A 21,979-nucleotide genomic window follows, 5' to 3' on the forward strand; every position below is an offset into this window, starting at 1 on the left:
TTTGGTTTTTGTTTGTTTTGTTTCTGTGACCTCTTTTATTTCCTTTTATTGGAACTGATCAATTGCTAGACAATCATTCATTGACGAAAGGTATCCTAAGTAATATAGTCTCCAATAGACACATTACATGTAACACTGCATTTTTTTTTTGCCAGTCCTGGGCTTAAGCTCAGGGCCTGAGCACTGTCCTTGGACTTTCTCAAGGCTAGAGCTCTACCACTTGAGCCTCAGCACCATTTTCAACTTTTTCTATGTATGTGGTACCAAGGAATCGAACCCGGGTCTTCGTGCATGCTAGGCAAGCATGCTACCACTAGGCCAAACTCCCGGCCCTAACACTGCATTTCTTCAATGTTTGTTGGCCAGTAAATAAACATGATAGAATTAAATCATGAGAAAAGTTTATTAGAAAAATGAACTGAATCCTAGAGGTAGAACAATGTGATGCTAAACTCTTCATGGACACACACATGAGTGGGCATGTGCACACACACATTCACCTCATCTTTTCCATGTCAACAGTATCAACAGTAGCTGTAGCCCAAACCCTAATGTTGACTCCTGATGCAATGAATAGTAATACTTTTTTATTTATGGGTTTGTGGGTATAAAGAATCAAACCCCAGGACATTTATTCAGAATATTTATGAAGTGTGCCTAATAGCACAATGTACAATATTTTTCTCTCAACCCCCAATAGTCTGTAGTTTTAAATTCAACATGCTAGCCAGACACAACAAGAATTTGGTGAAAATTAGTATACACAAATTGAAATAGAACAGGATATGTGGATTAGGGATTAAAGTGCCCCCAACTGAGTCCTTCTGTTCATCACTTGGATCAAAGTACAACCAAAACCGAGAAAAAGAGAAAGAAATAAAGAAAGAAAACCTAATTTGAATGCCAGTGACCTCAGAATAACCAGTCCTGCGAAGTATCATTTTTCCACTTCCAGGATTTCTCTGGGGATTTCAAATAAAAATTGGTTCCTTTCCTCCTCTGAGAGGACATCTGGAGAGTTTATCAATGGATAGGAATTTGTCTCTTACTGCGAAGAGCCTCTGATGTCTCTTCATGCGCACCAAGGGAATCTGTGCTTTCTGAGCAGCTGCAGGCAGAGGCGTTTATTTTTTTGTTCAGCTTCAGCTCCAGACACTGGGTCTGAAGGGGTAATTTATAGTCCGGGTGATGTACACCGTGAGCTCACACTTTTACTAGACAAATTAGATAGGTTTCAATCCGTGCAGCTGTAAATGATGTCCTACAGAGTTCCACCTGATCTTTTACAGCTTTTCATAAATCAGTGCCTACTGGCCACAGACCGCAGTCATTAAAAAGAAATCATGGAAATTACATGTTTGCTCAGGGGAAGCAAAAAATAACTTTCCTCCCTTTCTCTCTCCCTCCTTGTATTTGAGTGAATTATTCTTTTATAGCCATCAAAGGGGTATACATATTTTTCTTCCTATCAATCTCTTTCTTAACCATAAATGGTTGCAGACTAATTAGCACTAGGTACTGGGGTAACAAATGTCAATTAACAATAATAAGAATACCTTCCGAAAATGACTTTACCATTTAGACTCTGTGTCATTAGGACTTCCCTTTTTATCACTCTGTTCTTTAAAAAGGACTTAATTTTTATATGCTAAAATAATTATTAATGCACACATTGAACAAGTAGGATGTTGATAAATTCTAAAAGGAGAGATCAATAACACTGGTCTATAATTACTTTTTAATTTGTTGTAATTAATTTCATGGAATATATTAAATCTGAAGAGTAATTTATTTCCTTTTTTTTTTTTTTTTTTGGTTGGTCTTGGTGCTTGAACTCTGGCCTGGGCACTGCCCCTGAGCTTTTCAGCTCAGCGCAACTGCCCTACCCCTGGGCTTGGGTGTTGTCCCTGAGCTCTCCAACTCAATGTTACTGCCTGCCCATTGAGCTATAGCACTACCACTTCCAGTTCTATAGTTTTTAATTGGAGATAAGAGTCTCACAGACTTTAGTGCCCAGCTTGGCTTTGAACCGAGCTCCTCAGATCTCAGCTTCTTGAGTAGCTAGGATTATAGGTGTGATCCACCACAAACAGCTAAATAAAGAGTAACGTCTTAAGGCCACAAAAACTAATGACTTCTACTTTAATTGTCTGGGAATATCACATTATTTCTTTTTATAATTTCTTTTTATTTTTTATTTCAAATGATGATGTCTCAGTATATTTGAAGACATAAATTTAATACTTGTAGTTTATTTTAAAGTAAATTGATGCTGACTTTGATCTTGCACACAAGATTAAATAAATTTACATTTTCCTGATTAACTTATGTAATTTTGAACCAATGTTATTCCCACCAGAAGGCTAGTATGAAAATGTTATAAAAGAAGTAAAGTCAGCCAGGCTTTAATACTAGTTACCTGTAATACTAGCTACTCAGGAGGCTGAGATCTAAGGATCACAGTTCAAAGCCAGCCCTGGCACTAAAGTCTATGAGACTCTTATCTCCACTTAATCACCAGAAAGCCAGAAAAGATGCTGTAGCTCAAGTGGTAGAGCAATAGCTGAAGAGCTACAAAAAAACAAGTGAAGGGCCGGGAGTTTGGTCTAGTGGTAGAGTGCTTGCCTAGCATGCACGAAGACCCGGGTTCAATTCCTCGGTACCACATACATAGTAAAAAGCCGGAAGTGGTGCTGAGGCTCAAGTGGTAGAACTCTAGCCTTGAGAAAGTCCAAGGACAGGGTTCATGCCCTGAGCTCAAGCCCAGGATTGGCAAAAAAAAAAAAAAAAAAAGTGAAGTTATCATGTTTATTTTAATTATCTTTACCTCTTTAGAACAAGTAGTTAGTGATAAGTATTATATCTTCTTTAATTGCTCCATGAAGAAAAAGTCACTTTGATATACAAATATGTACATATATATTATATAATAGAAGAAATATCATGGATATTTATCATATTTTCTCCCTGAAAAATATGCACAGTATATTTGTTCAGTGAATAAGTCACCTTGTCATTTTCAGATTTTGTGGTCAAAGTCATTTGCGAAATAGGTAAGTTGCTTATCATGAAAGATAAAGTATTTGTCTAGATAGTTCTTTTTCTGAAAGTGATTTATGTCACATACTCTTAGAGTTTCAGAGATCTTTAGCCAACCTTTTAATTGCTATTCGCAGGAGAAATTATGGGTGCTATTTGTGTTTTTTTCTATTTATGCTTCTGATTAATTATAAAAAAACTTTTTAAAAGTTAGTAATCAATGAAGAATATATATAACATTTTAATTTGCCTTGTGTAATTGTTTATGCAAATTATCACATAGTGAGTAGACTGTTAAAGTCATTATCACTAAATATGTAGCCTGCACTATAGAATCTCCGTCTAATGATTTTGAATGTAATTTTTACTTTTGATGCCAAGAATTTGGATTCATAAATTTATAATATCATTGATAAGGACTTAGATTATATAGATTCTGTGGATTAAAAGCCATTTTTTCACTTATTTTATTTTTAGTCAAATTCATATATTATCCAAATTTATAAACACGAATGTAAAAATATCTCTAATAAAAATATCTTGGACTTGGTTAGAAATTAATTCATCCTCTTGTCTTTGCCATCATTTCTTTATTTTTTATATTATCTCTAGTCAATAATATGATTATCTCTTAATAAAACTAAGTAATATTGCAACAATATTATAATAAAAGTTTTTTTTAGTACAAATCTGGCTTATATCTGCCATAGGTAAACCAAAATGTGTTTCAATGTAGGGTAAATTGCTATTGTAAGAGCACTTCTACTTACTTTAAAGCAAAATTTAGATATTATGCACAGTAAAATGAATGACTTCAGTCATTTTAGACTCTACCTGCAGTGGCATGTCATTGTCTTACACTGTTGTGTGCCCATCATTCCCATCGCCTATAACAGTAGTAGTATACATTTCAAAGTTGAAAATCCACCCACTAGAGACATACCCCATGTTCCCCAAATTCTAGTTTATTTTTATCAGTCTCTTCTTTCAGTCGGTAATAGGTTGAATCCCACACCTTTATTATATTTTTGTTCCTCACTTATTTGCATAGCTGCATTTTCTATGTGTAACAACTTTCAAAATTTTTTCTCTGATTTTTTAAAGTGTTAGGGTGGTGAGGCTTTACCTTATTATACATATTCATTATAATCACATATATCTTTTTTCCCTCACATTCACAAAGGAAAGAATTTATAATCTCTTTTCTTCTAATCAGCCAGAAATAAATTGACCACTTAAAATTTCATATCACTCCAAAAGAATCAAAACATTTCAAAACAGTTCTGTGAAAAGTACGTAAAGTGCTTCCCAATGCTTCATTTAAAAGGCTTATATTTCCTTGATCCTTTTTCTTCTCTTCTTACAGTTTTTAATAATAGAGTTTATTTTAACCCCTTCTTGAAAATTTCATCATCTGTTTTTCTTTCCTTTTCTCTTCTTCTCTTTTCATGCAATGAGTTACGGATCTTTATATTTTCTGCTCTCTTTTCAAAGTTCTAAATGAAGACGTTGCTTTCTAGATCGGAGTTAGTACAGGGATAGATGTTTTCAAATATTAAAAGGATGTTTGTCTTTTTCCAGGACTCCCATTCAGCAATACTGGCTGTCTTACAAGGAACCTATCTGTAATCTTCACTGAGGATTTACCCAGTTCTACATAATAGAGAGTTTCCATCATTCTAGTTATGCCTTTTGCACTTTTGGTTTTTCAGTTTTTGGCTTGTGGGCTAAGTGACTGAGAATTTTTGAGGCTTCAGTGAGACCTTTAGACCTTAGGACAGGACAAAAGTAGCAAGAGGAGGCTCAAAATTAGTCTCATAGTTGAGGATGAAGAATAGCTCCATGCCAACCCAAGCTCTATTATTTATAAGTAATTTTTTCCTGGTAATCTACCACATATATGGACTTTATTTGAAGTTAAGTAAATTAGAAAAATTAGAAAAGTAAAAACCTTATATTCATGATGAAAACTACAATTAGTATACTGAAATTTGTGGTTACTAAATGGGATTAAATCAAATGTGTCATACTGTACATAGCTTCCTTCTCTCCCTATAAATAACCTTCATATTCTTTGTTATTGCTGTTGTTGTTGCTGCTGCTGCTGCTGCTGGTGGTTGCCATGAGGCTTGAACTCAGGGCCCGGCTGCTCTACCCTGAGCTCTTTTGCTCAAGGCTAGCTCTCTACCTTTTTGAGTCATAGTACCACTTCCAGTTTCATTGACTTTTTGGCCTGGTCTGGCCCTGAACCACAATCCTCAGATCTCAGCCTCCTGAATAGTTAGGCTTATAAAAACAAATCACCAACTCCCATCTTAAACTTTGGATTCCTATAGGGCTTTCTTTTAATGCGCCCAGGGTGTTCACCTGTCTCATGGTCCTATCTCCCTTTTCTTTTTGTACTTTCAACATAGAGTATGCTGGTCTCACAGTTCTATACATACAAAACCTAGAAATGCATGTCAATATAGCTTCTGTTACAATGAGTATTTCATTGGTCATGATAGATAGCTCCAAATATTTATTTAACTTTGAACACTTTTTATTTCATCTGCTATAGCTCAGCTTAAGGTTTATTCTTCTACTCTTTCAAGGCTACTTACTTTCTAGGCAAGAGACACATACTTTTACCATTTCAATCATGCTCTACTCCTTTTGCTTTATTTTTTTGGATTTGTTTGTTTGTTTCTCAGACAGGGTCTTGTGTTTTTGCCTAGGAGGTACTTGGAATACAATCCTCCTATCTCTTTTCCACATGTAGCTGAAATTGCAGGTGCTGTCTGCCCCGCTGGCCCAATCTTAATTAGTTAATTATAATGGAATTAGAGATTAAACTGAGGCCTTGCATTTTGTTAATCAGGCACTTAACATAGAACCCTACCTCCAACTATTATTTTGATAGTTACTTGTAGGGAACTCTGAGAATGAGGTGTGGGACCAGGCAACAGCTAAGAGGTTGGAATGCTGCCTCTCCAGTACTCAGAAGCCTAAGAACTGGACCTGGAAGGTCAAAACAGACAAGACAAAATAAATATCTAAGTTATTATTAACTGGACCCAATGATACCTTGAGTAACTGTTGACTGGACTCTATAATGTTTAAGTTAGGTTGTTTGACCCTATGAAGCTTGAGACATTGGGAATGTTTTATGAATGTTTTATGTTACCATTGTGGGTCTTGAAAATGTTCACAGCTTCCATCTGCTCCCTAACAACAAGAGAATCAGTTATTACTATGGACACAAACTATGTATGCATCACATTAATGATGTAACTATAGGATAATACCTTACCTGCACTGACCTAAATAAAGAGGGCTATTACAGGAGCTCAGGGTCCAAGAGCTAGTGAGCCTTGAACCCACTCCCACTACTCCTGCTTCCCATTTGCATGTCTGTCTGTCTGTCTGTCTAAGTTCATTTCTTCAGCTCTGGTATCCTGCCTTGCTGTTTCAGGTTGTCAGTACCAATAGTTAGGGCCTCACTTTCTATGCAAGCATGCACAAATCATAGTGAAGAAATAAGGAATCTGCCACTGTGCCAGGCTTTGGCTGGGCTCAAGGGTAGATGGCATCCTTGAGCAGAAGAGCTCAGGGGCAATGTCCAGGCCCAGGGTTAGGGTGGTAGCATTGGGCTGAAGAGCTCAGGGACAGCGCCTAGGCCAAGTTCAAGCCCCAAGACCCACCCGAAAAAATCTTAATGTCTGTGTTGCAAAAGGATAATGATTAGATTTTTCTGACTGTTTTTATGTTCAGATGAGTTTTCCTCATGGTGTCAGAAAGTATTCAAGTATGGAACATTTGATGCCCGCCAGGGCCAATACAAGTGAAGCATGGCCTCCTCTCTCACGGGGCTTCCCATTTTCAGTGAAAGTAGATACTTGAAAGAATCAGCATGCATGCACACACACACAGAAGTCAGGATCTAAAAAAGCAATAAGGAAGATGCATGTAGTACTTCGTAGAAGAATAATTGTATCAAGCTTTTAAATTATTTTTGCCAGAGAATAGTTCTATGACATAATGTAAAGAAAATTCCTAGGCAAGGGGACCAGCAGTGCCCCCACCTCTTGAACTCCTTTTCTGAAGTCACCATAAGTGATCACAGACTATAGCATCATTTAAATAGAAGTAATACCATTGATAAGTTAAATTCACCCATCCTTCTCTTCACACAACCACAAAGCAGTTGTGTAAATTGAATCATTTCACTTGTGAGCTTCAAGTGCTTTAATAGATTCCTCATGAACTTGAAAAAAATAGGAAAAGTTTTCATGAGGGCCTGTATAGCCTCAAATGCTCTGGCTTCTGTTTTCTTCCTTAGTCTATGACTTCACTCTTCCTTTCTTTTTCACTTTTCCATCATATTGTCCCCTGCCACCTCTTAGAACATTCAAAACTATTCTTATTTGAAGATGTTTTCAGCATATTTCACTAGATAAGAATATTTTTTTATGTCTAAGGGGACTTTTAGAGCAACTGTTTCATTATTATTCATCAGGTCTTAGCTAACAGAGAACAAACTTCCTCAACCTCTTTTTTCTCATTTTATTTTTAAAATATTCTTTCTGTCTTTAAAGAGTTGTCAAAAGAGTTGTCATACAGTTAATTGTTAATCAGCTTCTGTTTGAAAGGCTTTGTGATCAAGTGTATCACAGGGCATCATTAGAAAATAAAATGGAGACTATGTTCATTTATTTCAAAAATAAATGAGTAATCATTGTCAATCGGAAAATGAATTTTCTTTCAGAAAGAAAAAAGTGTTTCCTGGAACCATTGAATGATCATGTTACATTGCTAATAGCAATTTCATAATGATACAATCTAGTTATATATCAAAATATCAATAAGTGAGTATATAGTGCTTCAGACACTTACATTTAGGCAATTAAGGCCAGTATCACTTTGCAGAAAATGTTTGCTTTACCTAAAATAAGTAGTTTTGTGGGAAAATGTACAGAATTCATCGAAGTGTTAAGAAGTAAATTATGAAAACATCCTTACATATAAGACAAAAAATTCAAATAAGAAATCATAGTAGTATTTGGCTGCTAGAATCCATTCTAACTAATGATCTGTCATTAAAATTCCTTCATCCATAAAATTGAGGCTAACTACTCCAGACGATAATGCATCACTTAGCCTTATCAGGATAATTCCACTTTATGTAAATGGTTTAAAGGTATTTTATGATATTAAAAAATGAAAAGTTGCTTTGCTTTACTATGATGGTATCGAGTGAAGATCAAAAGAAATGGCTTCAAGGTGTAAAATGAGGACCAGATGGCCACAGCTAGGACACGTTTGTTACCCTGTTAGCTGTTAAACTGTCAAGTGGATTTCCAAAAGAGTCTGTATTGTCTCTCTCTGTAAAGTTTAAGACAGAGGCTCCTCCTGATGGGATAACTTATGGAATTTTTAAAATTATTTTTTATTGTAATTAATAAAAGGGTTACATGATATTTGCCAGATAGAAGGTGCATTAATTCACATACATTCATACCCTTTCACATGTCTTGGTCCCCATTACCCTCCCCTCCACCCCCCTGCCTTGGTTTTCCCCCCTTCCCTATCCAATTTCAAATAACCAAATACAAATAAATCCAATATATCAGATAACAAAGTGATATACTGTAACAATATGAGATAACCAAGGGACAGCAAAAGAGATGAGAGATAACATAGTACATTAAGGACAACAATCATTCATTATATGGCTTTTGTTTCAATATCCTGGAGGTCTTTTCAATTAGCTTCATACTATATGGCCTTATGTATCAAGGTTTTGCTCTATTGTAAATCTCAGCTAGGAGAACCCTAGGTTTCTACTGATTATGACAAATGAGGGAAACCATTGAGCCTAAGTTCCTTTGAGTCTGGCTTACTTCACTTAATATGATTTTTTCTAAGTCTTTCCATTTCCTAACAAATGGATTGATGTCATTTTTTCTGACAGCAGCATAGAATTCCATTCTGTACAAATACCACAACTTGTTGATCCACTCATCAACTGAGGGACATCTAGGTTGGTTCCATATCTTTGCTATGGTGAGTAATGCTGCAATGAACATTGTTGTGCTAGTGGATTTAGTATGCCCTAGTTTCTGGATGATTGGGTAAATGCCAAGTAGTGGAATTGCTGGGTCATAGGGGAGCTCTATGTTTAGCCTTTTGAGTCACTGCCATACTGCTTTCCATAGTGACTGAACGAGTTTGTACTCCCACCAACAGTGTAGTAGTGATCCCTCCTGCCCACATCTCCTCCAGCATCTGTTGTTATTAGTTTTCTTGATCCTGGCCATTCTAACTGGAGTGAGGTGGAATCTTAGAGTTGTTTTGATTTGCATTTCTTTTATGACCAGAGATGTTGAGCATTTCTTCATGTGTCTATAGGCCATTTTTGTTTCATCTTCAGAGAAGACTCTCTTTAAGTCTTTGGCCCATTTTTTAATGGGATGGTTGTTACTTTGGAGATTAGTTTTGGGGTGATTCAATTTTTTGAGCTGTTGATATATTTTAGATATGAGGCCTTTGTCCGTTGTTTGGTTGGTGAAGATCTTCTCCCACTCTGTAGGCTTCCTAATTAATTTACTAGCTATGTCCTTTGCCATACAAAACCTCTGCAGTTTAATGCAGTCCCACTTATCCAGCCTTTCTCTTATTTGTTGTGATTTTTGGTCCTTATTAAGAAAGTTTCGACCTGTGCCAAGGAGATCTAGTGTGTCTCCTATTCCTTCTTGTAAAGTTTTCAGTGTGTCAGCTTTTACCTCCAGGTCTTTGATCAATTTGGAGTTAATTCTAGTGCAGGGTGACAAAGAAAGATCCAACTTTAGTTGTCTGCAGGTGCTTAACCAGTTCTGCCAGCACACTTATTGAAAAGGCTGTCTTTCTTCCATTCTATTTTTTGGCTCCCTTGTCAAAGACTAGGTGGCTATAGGTCGGTGGTTTAATATCTGGGTCCTCAGTTCTATTCCATCACCCCTTTATGTCAAAAGCTCTGGAGAAACTAGGAATCCATGGAATATTCCTCAATGGCAAACCCACTGCTAGTATTACACTTAATGGTGAAAATCTAAAGCCATTCCCTCTAAAATCAAGAATGAGACAAGGATGCCCACTCTCTCCACTCCTCTTTAATATAGTATTAGAATTCCTTGCCAGTGCAATAAGGCAAGAAGCAAGCATAAAGGTGATCCAAGTAGGGAAAGAGGAAGTAAAACTATCCCTCTTTGCAGATGACATGATTCTGTATTTAAAGAATCCTGTACACTCTACTCCCAAGCTCCTTGAGCTGATTAAAAACTTTGGAAGGGTAGCAGGCTATAAAATTAACTCTCAAAAATCAACTGCCTTCCTCTATGCCAACAGTGAGAGGAACGAGGCAATAATCAGGAAAGCAACTCCTTTCCCAATAGCCTCAAAGAAAATAAAGTACTTGGAACAAGGAAATGGCACCCAGACAATAGGGATGCTGCCTAGCTCTCTCTCACACAAAGAGAGAACCAGGGAGTCCCAGGAGCCAATTATCTTAAGAAATCCACAACAGCAAAACTCAAAAAACAACGGAGAAGGACTCAAACCAGAAAAGAAATCCAGATAAAGCTTACATCCAACTTTCTCAAAGAATTCGGAAAGTGAGGACCCCTCCCCCACCTCTCTTCCCCGGCTCCAAGCTGCGAAAGCAGCAGAAAGCAAAGAAAAGTGGCAGCTGGCGCTGCCTCCAAGCCGCGAAAAGGGGCGGCGGGTGCCAGCTCCAAACCGGAAAAGCAGCCGCCGGCCCTGGCTCCAAGCCACGAAAAGCAGCGGCAGTGGAGGGCTCCAGGCTGGGAGCCCAACTGCTGCAGAAACCAGCACAGAACCGGGCCAGCGAACGGCAGAAGCAGCGGAACCCAGACAAACCAGAACAGCAAGCAGTGGAAACCAGAAGCACAACACAGGTGGCGGCGGAGACCCGAGGGGAGTGATAGACTCCCCACCACCGTGGAACACCCGCAGACGGACGCAGAGTAATACAACGCGTCCCCAAACACATCGGGAAAGCAGAGCGGGTGCCAAGCAATAGAACTTAACTCAGACCCCTCCACCCTGCCCCAGAAAGACTGGCAGGAGCAGGGGGGCAAGAATTTAGAATCCTGTCCCTCCCCTCAACAGCCCCCTCCCTCAGGCCATTGACTGGAGATTGACAGGTGGGCTACATAAGACCCAGCACCCCACCAAGGGAGGCGGGGCTGTCCCAACTCCAACCCACCCAACGGGCTCAACTCCCAGCCCTCTGACTGGAGACTGACAAGCGGGCGGACCCTAAGACTCAGCACCCCACCGGGGGAGGCGGAGCTGTCCCAGATCCCACCCGCCCTACAGGCTCCTCTCCCAGGCCACTGGATCTGGAGAGTGGAGGGCACTGGGACCCTTACAACAGCGGGTAGGGGGTGCAGGAAAATAGGAGCCAGCATCTGTCCCCCCTCAATTCTTGAGCAGGGCATCCTCCAGCTGGGAATCCTGAGCAAGACACCACCGAGGGGCCCCCTACAGTCACAGACTCTGACAAAGCAGTGGAAAAACAGCAGGGATCTGAAGGGCCAACCAGCAGCCAAGCTCCCCTTCAGAGTATCTAAAAGGCGCAGCTCCGCCCTTGGAGCCCATGTCCTCAGCTGGGCCCCGCCCCTGGGAACAGAGGGGTCTCCTGCTGGTCCTGCTGAGAGCCCCTGCAAACTCTCAATCCCCAAACCCTTGGCTTGGGGCCGCCCCTGGAAGCAGTACAGGAAAATATCTGCCAACCTCGCTCAGACAGAAGCTCGCAGATCCATCCCATGGTCCACTGTGAGGCCACTGGTTGGGCTAAGAGCTAGTCGTGCAGCAACACAAAAGTTTTATTCTAATACTTTCCAAACTTTGTACTCAAATACGCTACCTACTTACCAACTTAGGTCAGTTATCCTTACGCTATACCTTTTCTTCATTACTACAATATTCTTACAATCCTACGTTAATCCTCTTGTACCTCCCCTGACCTCTCTCATTCTATTTTTCTATCTCTGGACCTCTGTTCGTCTTTCAACCCTTATACTGCATGGATCTACACTTGATGGCTGTTGAGCAATACTGTATATCTAGGTGTTTAATTATTCTTTAGGCTCAGAGGGACTTAAAGACAATAGAGATTGGATTGAGAGGCTTATTGTTTTGGGTATAAATCGATTATCAGTGGATGTATTAGACTGGTCTGTAACTGCACAAAAAGAAAGAGTGATAACATCAATCAAAACTTGTGAACATTTAGTGTCTGCCAGCTACAGAGGTCTAGGTTGGTTATATCTGAAAAACTATAATCGTATTTAGTATTAATCTTGCTCCCATTTTCAAATGGGCAGAATAAGAAACTCAAGAAAAATGTCAAATCAAGAAACAACATCCCCCACCCAATGTAAACAGACAATGGAACAGTCACTGGCAAACCTAGAGGAGAGTCTACCAAGTGCTATACAAATGCAATTGATAAACATCATTAATGAAAAATATGAAAATATAAAGAAAGAGATAAGGGAGGAAGCCATAGCTGAACAAGAGGAAACCATAAACAAGGTGATAAGTGAAAAAGAAGAAGCCATAAAAGAGGCAATAATAAAGGTTTTTCAAAGAAAGATGGATGAATTCATAGAATCCACAAATAAATAGGTGACCGAACTCCAGCAAATGTTCAAAGAAAATAAAGCTACTGAGATAACCACTCAAATGGAAATCAAGGAGCTAAAGAAATTCATACATGATCTAAAAGAAGAGATGCAAGGCATCAAAAATGAGCAATTATTAGCAAGGGAGATGAAAAATAAAGTAGATAGCTTTGATAGCAGGTTAGACAATGCAGAGGAGAGAATTTCCGGGGCTGAAGATAATTTAGGTTATTATAGAGAAAGAACAGAAAATGAGTCAATCCAAATCTAGGAAAAATGAGAGAACGCTTCAGGAGGTCCAAAATACAATTAGGAAGCCTAATTTAAGGCCAATTGGTATTGAGGAGGGCGTGGAGAAAGAGGTCAATGGTACTGGAAATATGCTTCAGGGAATCATCTCAGACAATTTTCCACATATCCAGAAGGGCAGGCCCATCCAGATACAAGAAGCTTTTAGAACCCCAAACAGACCTGACCAGAAAAGAACATCCCACGGCCACATCGTAATCCGAACTGGATCAATAGAGACCAAAGAAAGGATCCTAAAGGCAGCCAGGGAAAAGGGATCAGTAACCTATAAAGGAAAACCAATGAGAATAACCCCAGATTTCTCAGCAGAGACCATGCAAGCAAGAAGTGACTGGAAGCATATATGTCATGCCCTTAAGTCAAATAACTACCAACCAAGAATACTGTACCCAGCTAAGCTCTCATTCATAACTGAGGGAACAATAAAAACATTCCATTCCAGGGAAAAGCTGCAACAATATGTCGCAACAAAACCAACACCACAGAGAATTCTCAAAGATGTTCTATTCATAGAAAACCAAAATAAATGCAATATAGGGAAAGAAATGGCACCTAAACAGCATACCATCTAAAGAACTGTCAAGACACAGGCCCAAATAAAAGCTTTTAAAAATGGTAGGACCTAATAAATATCTCTCAATCCTAACTCTCAATATCAATGGACTTAACTCTCCAATTAAACGGCATAGGCTGTCTAGTTGGATCAAAAAGCAAGAGCCATCGTTCTGCTGTCTTCAAGAGACACATCTTACACAAAAAAAACAATCATCTTTTGAAAGTGAGAGGTTGGAATAAACTCTATCAAGCTAACGGCCCCCATAAACAGGCTGGAGCTGCCATCCTCATATCAGATAAAATAGACTTCAAACTAAAATTAGTAAGAAAAGACAAAGAAGGTTACTACATACTAGTAAAGGGATCTTTCCTCCAGGAAGACATAACGATCCTAAATATTTACACACCCAATCCCGGAGCTCCAAACTTCATCAAGCAAACTTTACTTACACTGAAACCATACATAGATCGAAATACAGTGATTGTCGGTGACTTTAACACACCACTCTCACCTATAGACAGATCAACAAGGCAAAAACTCAACAGAGAAACCTTAGAACTGAACAACTGTATAGACCAACTAGATCTAACAGACATCTGCAGAATATTCCACCCAGCAACAACACAATATACGTTTTTCTAAGCAGCACATGGAACATTTTCCAAAATAGATCACATCTTAGGCCATAAAACAAACCTGGTCAGATTCAGAAACCTGAAATTATTCCATGCACACTCTCAGACCACAAAGGCATCAAATGGGAACTGAACACACATCTCCACCAACGAAAACCCTGTAACTCATGGAGACTGAACAACACATTGTTGAATCACCAATGGGTCATCGAAGAGATCAGAACAGAAATCCAACAGTTTATGAAATTTAACAGTACGGAGCACACAAAATACCAACTCCTTTGTGACACAGCAAAGGTAGTACTCAGAGGAAAATTTATAGCGCTGAGTGCCTACAACAACAAGTTGGAAACATTGCAAACCAACAAGTTAATGCCTCACCTTAAGCTCCTGGAAAAAGAGCAACAAACCAACCCTAATCCCAGTAGAAGAAAGCAAATTATTAAAATCAAAGCAGAATTAAACGATTTGGAATCCAAAAAAACTATAGAAAGTATCAACAAAACAAGGAGTTGGTTCTTTGAAAGAATTAACAAAATTGACAAGCCCTTAGCAAATCTTACCAAAAAAAGAAGAGAGCATATCGAAATAAACAAAATCGCAGATGAAAATGGTAATATCACGACAGAAATTACCAAGATCCAGAATATCATGAGGGAATACTTCTCAAACCTGTACGCCAACAAATTTGGGAATCTAGATAAAATGGATGAATTCCTAGGCAATATTAACATACCTACACTGAACCAAGAAGAACTAACCCAACTCAACAGGCCTATTTCAAGCTCTGAAATAGAAATGGCAATTAGAAAACTTCCACCTAAGAAAAGCCCAGGGCCAGATGGATTCACAGCTGAATTCTATAAGGTCGTCAAAGCAGAGCTCACACCAATACTCCTCAAGCTCTTCAACGAAATTGAAAATGAAGGTTCTTTACCAAACTCATTCTATGAAGCCAGTATAACCCTCATCCCCAAACCAGACAGAGATTCATCAAAGAAAGAGAACTATAGACCTATTTCTTTGATGAACATCGATGCAAAACTTCTCAACAAAATACTGGCCAACCGTCTACAACTCATCAAAAAAATTATACACTATGATCAAACTGGATTCATCACAGGGAGGCAAAGCTGGTTCAACATATGCAAATCAATTAATATAATTCAACACATCAACAGGAGCAAGGACAAAAATCACATGATTGTCTCAATAGACGCGGAAAAGGCATTTGACAACACCCCTTTATGTTAAAAGCTCTGGAGAAACTAGGAATCCATGGAACATTCCTCAATGTAATAAAGGCTGTGTATGAGAAACCCACTGCTAGTATTACACTTAATGGTGAAAATCTAAAGCAATTCACTCTAAAATCAGGAACGAGACAAAGATGCCCAATCTCTCCACTCCTCTTTAACATAGTATTAGAATTCCTAGCCAGTGCAATAAGGCAAGAAGCAAGTATAAAGGGGATCCAAGTAGGGAAAGAGGAAATAAAACTATCCCTCTTTGCAGATGACATGATTCTGTATTTAAAGAATCCTATAGACTCTACTCCCAAGCTCCTGAGGTGATTCAAAACTTTGGAAGAGTAGCAGGCTATAAAATCAACCCTCAAAAATCAACTGCCTTCCTTTACGCCAACAGTGAGAGGAACGAGGCAATAATCAGGAAAGAAACTCCTTTCACAATAGCCTCAAAGAAAATAAAGTACCTAGGAATTAGCTTAACTAAGAACGTAAAGGACCTTTTTGATGAAAACTTTAAAACCCTAAAAAAGGAAATTAAAGCAGAACTAAGGAAATGGAAAAACCTCCCATGCTCCTGGATTGGAAGAATCAACATTGTGAAAATGACAATCTTGCCAAGGGTTATCTACAAATTCAACGCAATACCATCAATATCCCAATGGCATTCTTTAAAGAAATAGAAGAGGCAATTCAAAATTTCCTATGGAATAATAAAAGACCCCGTATAGCAAAAACACTTCTTAGCAGAAAGAACAGCGCTGGAGGAATTTCAATTCCAAACTTTAGACTCTATTACAGAGCTATAATTCTCAAAACAGCTTGGTACTGGCACAAGAACAGGCCTGAAGACCAATGGAATAGAACTGAGGACCCAGATACTAAACCACAGACCTATGGCCACCTAATCTTTGACAAGGGAGCCAAAAAAATAGAATGGAACAAAGACAGCTTCTTCAACAAGTTGTGCTGGCAGAACCGTTTAAGCACCTGCAGAAAACTAAAGTTGGATCCTTCTTTGTCACCCTGCACTAGAATTAACTCCAAATGGAACAAAGACCTGGAGGTAAAAGCTGACACACTGAAAACTTTACAAGAAGGAATAGGAGATACACTAGGCCTCCTTGGCACAGGTCGAAACTTTCTTAATAAGAACCAAGAATCAACAACTCAAAAAATTGAATCACTCCAAAACTAATCTCCAAAGTAACAACCATCCCATTAAAAAATGGGCCAAAGACTTAAAGAGAGTCTTCTCTGAAGAAGAAACAAAAATGGCCTATAGACACATGAAGAAATGCTCAACATCTCTGGTCATAAAAGAAATGCAAATCAAAACAATTCTAAGATTCCACCTCACTCCAATTAGAATGGCCAGGATCAGGAAAACGAATAATAACAGATGCTGGAGGGGATGTGGGCAGGAGGGATCACTACTACACTGTTGGTGGGAGTGCAAACTCATTCAACCACTATGGAAAGCAGTGTGGCAGTGCCTCAAAAGGCTAAACATAGAACTCCCCTAAGACCCAGCAATTCCTCTACTTGGCATTTACCCAACCATCCAGAAACAAGGGCATACTAAATCCACTAGCACAACAATTTTCATTGCAGCATTATTCACCATAGCAAAGATATAGAACCAACCTAGATGTCCCTCAGTTGATGAGTGGATCAACAAATTTTGGTATTTGTACACAATGGAATTCTCTGCTGCTGTCAGAAAGAATGACATCGCCCCATTTGTTAGGAAATGGTAAGACTTAGAAAAAATCATATTAAGTGAAGTAAGCCAGACTCAAAGGAACTTAGGCTCAATGGTTTCCCTCATTTGTCATAATCAGTAGAAACCTTGGGCTCTACTAGCAGAGATCTGCAATAGAGCAAAATCTTGATACATAAGGCCATATAGTATGAAGCTAACTGAAAGGACCTCCAGGATATTGAAACAAAAGCCATATAATGAATGATTGTTGTCCTTAATGTACTATGTTATCTCTCATCTCCTTTGCTGTCCCTTGGTTATCTCATATTGTTACAGTATATCACTTTGTTATCTGATATATTGGATTTATTTGTATTTGGTTATTTGAAATTGGATAGGGAAGGGGGGAAAACCAAGACATATGGGGGGTGTGGGGGGGAGGGTAATGGTACCAAGACATGTGAAAGGGTATCAATGTATGTGAATTAATGCACCTTCTATCTGGCAAATATCATGTAACCCTTTTACTAATTACAATAAAAAAAGAAAATAAAGTACTTAGGAATTACCTTAACTAAGAATGTAAAGGACCTTTTTGATGAAAACTTTAAAACCCTAAAAAAAGGAAATTAAAGCAGAACTAAGGAAATGGAAAAACCTCCTGTGCTCCTGGATTGGAAGATTCAATACTGTTAAAATGACAATCTTGCCAAGGGCTATCTAGAAATTCAACACAATACCCATCAATATCCCAATGACCTTCTTTAAAGAAATAGAAGAGTCAATCCAAAATTTCATATGGAATAATAAATGACCCCGTATAGCACAAACACTTCTAAGCAGAAACAACAGCGCCGGAGGATTTTCAATCCCAAACTTTAGACTGTATTACAGAGCTATAATTATCAAAACAACTTGTACTGGCACAAGAACAGGCCTGAAGACCAATGGAATAGAACTTATGGAATGTTTTATCTATACTTTTATCACTAAATTCTGTTCTAGTGACACGTAAGTATTATGCTTAATAAATAAACTGCTATGGTCACATTCTGATACTGAGATACTGGTTTTGATTCTCCTAAATCATTTTATTCAAATATAAAAACTGAGTGATGGATGCTCCAGTACTAGAATACACCTGGATCTCAATACTGGAACTATAAAACTTACAGAAGAAAGAATATAGAAAAAGTACTATTATATTAGTTGGGTAAAATAAATTTAGGGGGTATAGCCACAAATAGGTGGGATTCCATCAAACTAAAGAGTTCTATATAGTAGAGAATCCAATGAAAAAAAAATCAATTTCGAAAAATATTTACAAACCAAAAGGATAATGTGCTTAATATATACATAAGATTCATGCAAGTTAGAGGCACAAAACAAACAACCCACACAAAAAGTAACCTGATTGTAAAATTGGCAAAGGACAGAAATGGATATTTTGCAAAAGAAGACACATAGTTGGCTATTAAGAACATAAAAGTTCACTCCATATCACTAATCACCAAGAATATGAAAACCAAAATCATGTCCAACCCAATATAGGTGACATTATATTATAAAAAAGGCAACAGATGTTAAGAAACAATGGGGATATTGGTATTTGAGCAATGTGAGTTCATAGATGCATTATGAAAAATAAAAAGTGGGGGCCAGGAGTTGGCCTAGTGGTTAAATTGCTTGCCTAACATTCATGAAGACCCGGGGTTCGATTCCTCGGTACCACATACATAGAAAAAAAAAAAAAGCCGGAAGTGGTGCTGAGGCTCAAGTGGTAGAGCTCTAGCCTTGAGAAAGTCCAAAGACAATGTTCAGGCCCTGAGCTCAAGCCCAGGACTGGCAAAAAAAAAAAAAAAAGAAAAAGAAAAAGAAAAAGTGGACCCATTATATGATTTGGTAATACAAAAGAAATAAAATCAGAAAATGAGGAACACTGTTCCAAAAGAAATGTACTCATTAGCTGACTTATGTAACTGTAACCCTTTGCACATCGCCTTTATAATAAAATTTAAATTTTTTTTAAAAAATGAAATGATTAGTTCAAGATATCTCTGTACAAATGCATTCATTGTAGCTTACTCAAAACCATTGAAAGATTAAATGAGCTGAATCAACAATAGATGGGTAAGAAAATGTGATGAATCTTACCACTATTTCCTTATCACATATTTATGACATGTATATAAGTATATATAGAGATGCATACATTTATATTTATTATGTCATATCTGTATGTGTGTTATAAATCCTATATGTATGACAACTCATATAAATACTGAGAACATTTTATGAAGTGAAATAGCCGGATAGAAACATGAACCCGATTACATATGGAATTTAAAAAGTCTGACAATGAAAATGACAGTAAAACAACATTTGCCAGTTTTCCCTAATAAAGTGCAGAATATTGGATTCTATTACACAAGGTCTCTGGTTTCCCTTGCCCCTCCTCTTTCCTCTTCCTTCTTCCCTTTCTCATTTTCCCTCCCTCTTCTTCTCACCCCTCTCCCTTCTCCCTTCTCCCCCTGCCCACCTGACCTCTCCCTTTTTTCCTTTTTGTTTTATTAGAATGGGAATTGTAAGGAGGCTATATGTCTAGAATTCTTACTTCCCAGACTCAAACCTGAATATAGAGACTCTTCTAGACAACAAAAACATTTTTTTTTAAATCTCAGAACAAAATGCCCACAAATCCTTCCAAAAAAACAGAAAACACATCACTCTGGTCCTGAGAAATGCAACTTTCAAATAATGAAGATAAAGGAGTGTGAGGAAAAGGAAAAGGTCAGCATGCTTCAAACAGGAAACACATGCATTGCAGAGTGAGTTTGGTATGCTAAACCCAGTGTGTCACCTTGCTGCGGCACTGGTGATGATCTTCAGACTGCCTGGATTCCGGATGAGCTTGTCCAGAATGCTGACAATCTGCTCGAACTTGGGTCTGTTGTTTCTGTCTTTCTGCCAGCAGTCTAGCATTAGCTGATACAAGGCAGCTGGGCAGTCCATGGGGGGTGGCAGGCGATAGCCCTCATCCACAGCTTTGATCACCTGTGTGAGAACAAAGTTTCCAGGGACTTAAGAGATGAGGCTGATTTTACTTCTTAATTCCCGTTGACAAACGCATCCATGTTTTCAAGTTATCCTGTGTACAGATTTTACTGAAATCAGTTTAGTACCCTACGCAGGATAATGACTCCCCTTGCTAAAATCCTATGTACTATACGATTAAGTAGCTATTCATTCAATAGTAGTAACAAAATACAGACTAGTGATTTTCCATATCAATATCCATCGGAAATATCTGCAGGAATTATAACTATAAAGACTACTATTCCCTCAGTCAATGATTGTTTTATTTCATCAAGCTGGGGTAAGTCCTGAGACTTCTTGGTCCTCATGCCTTGTTTATGCTATGAGACTGGAGTCCATGCATGGTGAGGTTCTATACACACACACACACACACACACACACACACACACACACACACACACACATATACGGGAAAACTTGTGGGAAAAATTGAGTATGGTTTTCTCAAATGAATAATTAAGGAAGCACAGCGTGATTTGTACATCAAAATAATCTACCGCTCAGGCACCAGTGGCTCACGCCTGTAATCCTGCCAGCCCAGGTAGGAAAGTCTGTGTGACACTTAGGACAAGTTAACCATGAAAAAAAAAAGCCAGAAATGGAGGTGGGGATCAAGTAATAGAGCTCTATCTTGGAACAAAAAAGCGCAGGAATAGCACCTACCTAAGCCCTGAGTTTGATCCCTAGGACTGGCACACACACACATACACACACACACACACACACACACACACACACACACACACAGACACACACCTCCAATACTACATACAGTTTTATGAGCTGTGTATAGGAAAAAGACCAAACACACCTTGACTTGCCATTTACTCTGTATGTTAGAATCATGCTTAATATTTCTCATGAAAAATAAAGAAAAAGTTTCCATCTTAGCAATAGCTTCCTGCTGGGTGTGGTGGCTCATGCCTGTAATCCTAGCTACTCAGGGGGCTGAGATCTGAGGATCAAGGTTCAAAGTCAGACCAGGCACAAGAAGACCTGAAACTCTTAGCTCCCATTAACTTCTAGAAAACGGCATGTGGGGCGTGGTTAAAGGGTAGAGTAGTAGCCTTGAGCTGAAGAGCTCAGGGATAGTGCAAGGCCAAGATCAAGCCCCATGACTCACAAACAAACAAACAAAAACAAAACAAAACAAAACACCAAATGCAGTAGCATTGACTATGCATTGGCACAACATAAGCTATGAAAACAAAATCAGCCTGAAAAACCGCATAGTTCTTTAATAAAAAGCTACATGATCCCTTTCTCCACTCAGAGACTCCAATCTGTATGACAGTATTCCATTTACTCCCTAGATTATTAGGAAAGACATTGTAGAACGTTGTTTGTTTTATCTTACTTTCTTTTTGAAATATTAAGTTTAAGCAAGGATAAGTTCTTAAGGGCTCCCCTTCAAAGTCACCAAGTAGGAGCCACCTGGTTTCATCACACTCCACTTCCTTGAGCAGCTTGAGCTTTACATCTGGACTCATGACTCATAAACTGCAGATGCAAACTTACATCCTGATTGGACATTTCCCAGTATGGTCTCTCTCCATATGACATCACCTCCCAGAGAACAATCCCATAACTCCATACGTCACTGGCAGAGGTGAACTTGCGGTAGGCTATTGCTTCAGGTGATGTCCATCGGATTGGAATCTTCCCTCCCTTTAAATATAAAATCATAACAAAAAATTAGGAGTACATAGAATCTGCATTATAC

General features: G+C 38.5%; 1 protein-coding gene across 3 annotated transcripts in view; it reads right to left on the bottom strand.

Moving 5' to 3' along the window:
• Epha3 (EPH receptor A3) overlaps nucleotides 1-21,979 on the bottom strand; it is a 295,261-nt gene that overhangs the window by 10,340 nt on the left and 262,942 nt on the right. For all 3 annotated transcript variants that reach the window (XM_090347706.1, XM_090347698.1, XM_090347716.1), the window contains exons 14-15: nucleotides 21,775-21,924; nucleotides 20,020-20,213 (exon numbers count right to left, since the gene is read on the bottom strand). In XM_090347706.1, the coding sequence (XP_090203832.1) occupies nucleotides 20,020-20,213; nucleotides 21,775-21,924 (344 nt within the window). The remainder of the gene's footprint in view (nucleotides 1-20,019; nucleotides 20,214-21,774; nucleotides 21,925-21,979) is intronic.

This window comes from Megascapheus bottae, chromosome 1, assembly GCF_031878675.1.
Source record: "Megascapheus bottae isolate mThoBot1 chromosome 1, mThoBot2.hap1, whole genome shotgun sequence".
NCBI lineage: Eukaryota > Metazoa > Chordata > Mammalia > Rodentia > Geomyidae > Megascapheus > Megascapheus bottae.